At 40.6% G+C, this 6,516-nt stretch overlaps 1 protein-coding gene across 1 annotated transcript; it reads left to right on the forward strand.

Annotated features, from left to right (window-relative positions):
* The first annotated feature begins 1,519 nt into the window (after nucleotides 1–1,519).
* Nucleotides 1,520–2,128, forward strand: LOC119805154 (polycomb group RING finger protein 6-like). The gene has a single exon (XM_038317027.1). It carries the CDS (start codon nucleotides 1,520–1,522, stop codon nucleotides 2,126–2,128), a length of 609 nt encoding a protein of 202 aa, XP_038172955.1.
* Nucleotides 2,129–6,516: the final 4,388 nt, after the last annotated feature.

A 6,516-nucleotide genomic window follows, 5' to 3' on the forward strand; every position in this document is an offset into this window, starting at 1 on the left:
TGCTCTAAGCAAACAATGTTACTAGGGGACTAGCAAGATTGCCTAGAAGTTATGAGTTCTCTCTCTGGGACTCACAAGGTGGAAAGTGACAACCAATTCTCAAGTTTTCCTCTGACCTCTACAGTGGTACATGTCTGCTTGTACACATATGTATATACACATTAAGTTAATTACTCAATTAATTAATTAATGTGCCTGTTATATCAGAAAATATATTTTGTTGGACTGCAACAGGATTTTGGTAGTTTTTAAAAACTACTGCTGAAGCCAGGTGGTGGTGCACACCTTTAATCCCAACACTTGGGAGGCAGAGGCAAGCAGATCTCTGTAAATTCAAGGCCAGCCTGGTCTACAAGAGCTAGTTCCATGACAGCTAGAACTGTTACACAGAGAAACCATGGCTCGAAGAAAAACAAACTACTGCTGAGTACAAAACCTTTGATCAGGAAAATTGGGTGAGGTCCCTTTAAAGCGAGCTGCAGGCTCCCAGGCTGACGTCTAACTCAGAGATCTGCCTGCTTCTGCCACCCAATTGCTGGGAATAAAGAGGTGCGCCACTACCCACTGGTTTACCACTGAAATTTCCGTTTGCTTTAGATGAACGGATTCTCAGCCACCCCTACAGATCCCCCCACACTGCTTCAGCTCGCGGCCTCATTCCTCTCCTTTCCTCCTACTCTCTGCTTGTTTGTTCGGCACCGCCCCTTGGTCTGGCAGAACTCTGCTTATTGCCACTTTGCCCTCCCGTTGTGTATTTGCCCAGCTTTCTCTTTGCGTTCAGCATCCCCTTGCTTCGTGGTCTCACCTACTCTCATCTTGTTTCAAACTGTTCACCTCTTGGTCTCACTTCACCCCAGGGGCTCACCTTGCCTGATGACTCTGTCTTCCTCTTATGGTGAAACCTGGATTCTTCACCTCACCTTCCCTGGAGGTCTTTTCTCAAGATCCAGTCTCATCTTCTAACTTCCTGGCCTCGCCCCCTCATGCTACCCCCAGGCTCTAAACGCCTCCCAGTCTCACGATGCTTCCTGATCTCGCCTTACTTCCTGAGCGCGGGTTCAGTTTCGCTGCTGCAAAGCCCAGTCTAGCCTCCTCTGACTCTGCTTCTCATCTCGCCTGATTCCGGGATCTTCTCGGACCTGACGCTGGGTCTCATCTGGCCCGGCTCCGGGATCTCATCTCGCCTGACTCCAGGTCTCACCTCGCCTGATTCCGGGATCTCGTCTGACCTCATTTCGGCTGATTCCGTGGGTTTCATCTGGTCCAGCTCCAGGTCTCATCTCGCCTGACTCCAGGGTTCGCCTCGCCTCATCTCTTCTCTATATTTTGCCTTGCTTCCCGGTCTTGCCTTGCTTCAGCCCAGGATTTCGCAGGTGGTCTCGGCTTAAGGTCTGATCTCTCTTTGTCTTGCCTTGCCAGGTCTTCCCTTCCCTTTGGCACTCCAAGGTCTCGTTGCCTGCACATCTCAAGCTATCTCTCGCCTCTGCCTTGCATCTCTGCCTTACATCAGAATCTGGCCATGCCCTTGCCCAATTTGTCCCCTGCCGAGCCAGTCAATGAGAGCAGCCCAGAGGTCCAAGAGGGCAGCCTAGCTGCTGCCACAACAGAGGTTTTGCCTTCTGCAAGCAACATGGCACCTCCAGATGGCAAGGAGGGCCAGTCCACTAGTGGGGATGTGGAGACTCAGAAATGCCCGGAGTCCCAGTCTCCCAAAGGGGTAAAGGAGAAGGAAGAGGTGGAGTCTGACCAGGAGGAGAACCTCGTTCCTCTCTCGCAGCTGACTCCCTACATCTCCTGTTACATTTGCAAAGGCTACTTAATAGACGCAGCAACCATCACAGAATGTCTTCATAGCTTCTGTAAAAGCTGCATCGTAAAACATTTTGAACATAGCAACAAATGTCCAAAGTGCAACACTGTAGTGCATGAGGCCAAACCTCAAAATAGCCTGAGGTTGGATCCACAATTACAAAACATAGTGTACAAATTAGTGGAAGGTCTAGAGGAAAAAGAAAAAAAGCAAAGACGTGAATTCAACAAAGGAAATTGTCCGGAAACACCCAAACCTGCTGCTGTTCAGCAGCCAGGCCCTTCAAGCGAAGGGAGCACTAAAAAAGTTGTAGAATAGTGCCTTAGTTCACATGAACCTGATATGTCTTTAGTCCTGGAGTCTATAGGCACTAATGCAGACATTGGACATTGTAAACCACTGAAGATAAAGTTTGTGCGAGTCTCAGGAAATGCAACCATTGGACATATAGAAAAATTTCTCAAAAGAAAAATGGACCTTGCTGCAGCGTATCGGGTAGATATCATGTGCGGTGGGCAATTGCTGAAGGACTTTCAAACTCTGCAAGAAGTCCAGTGTACAGTAGGGGATGCTGGGATGCAGGACGGTCTGCTAGTCCTTTATTACAGTGTTGTGCTTTCTCCTCCCAACGCCTGACTCACTAGGGGTGATATGAAGGGGCAGGAAGTAAGAAGGCCTCTGTAGAACTGCATCTTACTGAAGAGTTCCAGAAAACATGGAATCCCTAGAATTTGTACTGTTTCTGACACACCTGTTTCCTGCACCCGGAATCCTACATTTAAGGCACCTTGGAACAATAGAATATGTCCGTTTTGCTGCAGACTGTAGGAAGCACTCAGAGCTTGAGAAAAAGTCGAATGTCAAGTTTTAAAATTCTTTTGGGTTCGGAACACTGCAAAGTTGTTTTTTGCTTACTGTCTTTTTAGAAAAGTTTCTTATAGTTTTCTCCTCTGTTGAACTGGCTATAAGTTGAACAATCCATGCTACGTTTTTATCTCACCACAGGCCCATGGGTTTGAACTTGTGAAACAGTGAGCCAAAATGGATGTGCTTAAATTAATAACTGCACTTGTTTCTCGCAATATTAGAAGGCTAAGTAACTTCTCATCAAGTTGGTTGTTGGGATTTTCCCCTGTGGGATGGCACCAGTGGATTTTCCTTTTGGAAAACGAAGTTTGCTTTCAACGTGGATATTCAAAGCCAGTCTTTGTTGGATTGTGGAGTAAACTTGCTATCCAAGGCCAAAATTATTGGCTATGTTTTTATTATTGTCATATTTTGAACTTAGCATTTTTACAACTTGCAACACTCCTGAAGAAATGCAATTCAGTTCTAAAAGGTATGAATTGTTTTGTGTAAAGGGGACTATTTCCTGTATGGTGTATGACTTGAGCCATAAACTTTCAGTGTAGTAGGACATTTTGGTATGTCTTAGAATAAGAGATATTCCTTGGTGAAATTTACACACCATAGATGTTATCAATGGTGGCTGATACCTTGTAATGGCACCACTTCTGAAATGGAAAAGTCCAGGTGAATCTGGTAAGTTACAGAATATTTACTTAGTGTTTCTTCAGAAAATCAGCTTCATTGATTTTATATATTTAAATATTTTAACACTGCCTTGGGGACCAGGCCCCAGCAGCACAGGGCTCAAAGGGAATCCACAGAGTCAGCATGTACTATGATTTTTCTATCTGAGGGGGTTTGGGAAAAACACTAACACTCTCTCTTGATGGTTTTCTTTATTTTCATTTCCTATGTATTGTTTTTCTACTGTATACTTTTTTCTACAGCTTATATACCCCAACAAAGTTTTACAGGCAATATAGTAATTACAGTGTTGTTACATTCTATTTTTCAAGTGAATGATTATAATGACTACAGGTAAAAACATGTTTTTCATCTCACTTACATGATGAAACATTTTATATATTACAGGTAAAAACCAAATTATCCCAAGAATCCATGTACATTCATACCCAAGCAATTTGTTGTAGATTAACTGTGTAGGCAAACAAAATATGCTTCTCAATCAGGTCTTTTACTGCCAGGCTACATTTTGTAGTTACAAAGAAAGGGCAAATTACTTTATTAAATATCTTGAAAGGTAATCTTATAAGGAATCTCAAACTTAAACTTTTATATATGAAAAAGAGTCAGTCAGTTACACTTTAAATCTTCAGGGTTCATAGCTACTGTATCTTTTTTGCTACTGTATCTCTTATATCAATATCAACAGTTTCTTATATCAGGAGACTGAGGGCAGGAATGGGTAAATTGAGTTAATCATCACATTTAGTGTAGCACAAATAATAAAAACCCATAGACAGATATTGGGGTTCAGGCTAAAGATCAGAAAAGCAAAGCAGCCAAGCCACTAGCTCTTAACTTCTACCTCAGACCAAAATCAGTGATCCTGCCTCTACAAATTATTAGAATGAGACTGAGCTGTCTCTTCCTGTCTTATATTCCTCTTCCGTGCTGGGATTAAAGAGGTGCACCACTACCGCCTGCCTTCTATGGCTAACTAGTGTGGCTGCTGGGATTAAAGGTGTGTGCCACTGCTGCCTGGTCTGTATGGCTGGCTAGTGTGGCTGCTTTGCACTTTGATTTTTCAGGCAAGCTCTATTTTTAAAAAACAAAAATAATTTATAACGTTATATTTCTCATTTTTGTCTAAAAAGGTGAGAAATAATATAAGAAACACTATATACAGTAAGTACAATAGGTATATACAATATATAGGCAATACATACATCAACAATGTCTAGCCCATTTGCATTTGATAAATTCAGAGAAAATACTCCATATCGTTCTTATCTTAATGAGTCCAAAAGGTTGGACCTAATTTACTTTCTATTCTATTCTAATTTGCATTATCAAATTATCTTTTAGTGTTTCTCAACCTTTTACACTTTATACCTATTGAGTTTCTTCTCTGTGTCTGCTAAATAAGGAAAACTATAACAATAACTATCTAGTCTTCAACTACCTCAGAGAACAGAGAAGGACATAACTGAGTAAGCAGGAAGTGCAAACAAAAGACTTCCAAAAATGTGAGAAATGACAGGAACAGCTGACTGCCTGGACAGTCAACCAAGGATGCTCTGCAACATTGGGGGCATCCATCTTTGGCCTCTAGGTCTAGCATATCTGACAGACTTTTCTATGAAGCAGGATAGTCTGAAGGGCAGTCATACATTGCCTTGGCAAAGTTCAAAAGTCCTCTCTTTTATGTCCTTCTTGACCAATTTGTATAGCATACTGTCAGCAATCGAGGTGAGAGCACTTTCTTGCCCAGTAACTTACTTTTTTTTGCCACAAAGAGAGTAAACTCCATGTGCAGTTTCTTCGATGCCCATTCTGTGAAGTAGATTGGTGTTGCCAGGAGCAGACATGTCTCATTGTCATCAAAAAAACTATGTTAATAAAACATCTTAAATGCCATATTCTTAACCCTCTGAAGCATTTGAAGATGACATGTCTATTTAAAATATATCTATTTGACCTTGAAAACATACAATATGACCTACAAGTTTAATTGTAGTAGGCGACTAATTACTAACCTGCATTTTCTTATTATCCTAAACAGTTAGTGTTAATAACTTTCAAGAACTAGAAATTTGCATTACATTGTTAAATGAGCTTTATAGTTGCAATACCTCAGATAAAATAAGAAACGTATTCACAGTAGATTTTAACAAAATTAATCTTAAATTTCTATCAATATACAAGATTTGTATACAATATACAAAAGTCCAATCCAATGTTTAAATCTAGTAGTTGCTAAAAGTAGATTCAATAGCCTATCTTTTATCATATTTATATCCCTCTTTTTTCTTTTCAAAATAAGAACCTTGAATCTAATTTCCTTTGTTTAGCTTTTTTCCTGACCATTACCAATAATAACTTGTAACCAATGCCCCTAAACAATGACAAATATTCATAACCCAATGAAAGGCCAAAAACTACCAACCCCACCTCTTGGGAATGTGAACGTTGTGTTCTTAAAATTATTTTCTGCTATCTGGGGCAGAAGGATCATGAAAAGAAATATTTGGGTTCATTGTCAAGTCCTGGGAGAGGTAGCTATATCATTTGTTGTCCTGTCTCTGCATAATGGGCATGTCTTATCCTGGATAGAGTAGTCTGTTAGGCTGGATCATCTCGGTTGGCCACCTTGAAACTGTTCTGAGAAGTTTGTAGTCCAAAGTTGATCTTTATGTGGTGTTTTTCAGCATAGTGGTGTTATCATAGTCCTGAAGGAATCATCGTTGTGGGCCCCTCCCCAAGTCTTTTGGAGACTTCAAAGGTCTCTGTTAGGCATGCTCATGATTCACTGCAGAATACTGATAGAGGCTCAAACCTGACATCATGTACAGGAAGATAGATAAAACTTTTTTGTAGAATTAGTTAGTACTCTATATGACCATTAATACCATGATAAACAGTTTAGAATATATATACTAGTATATATATTAATTTTATAAGTTTTATACCTTAAGAAAAGTTGTTAAAGAGTTAATATAAATACAAAAGATTATGAGATTAGTGGCAATAAAATAGTTCTTAAATATTAGTATTCGGGAGGTGATTGTTTATTTATTTATTAATTTATTTTTGGTTTTTTGAGACAGGGTTTCTCCGTTCAGCTTTGGTGCCTGTCCTGGAACTAGCTCTTGCAGACTAGGCTGGCCCTGAAC

This window comes from Arvicola amphibius, chromosome X (assembly GCF_903992535.2).
Source record: "Arvicola amphibius chromosome X, mArvAmp1.2, whole genome shotgun sequence".
NCBI lineage: Eukaryota > Metazoa > Chordata > Mammalia > Rodentia > Cricetidae > Arvicola > Arvicola amphibius.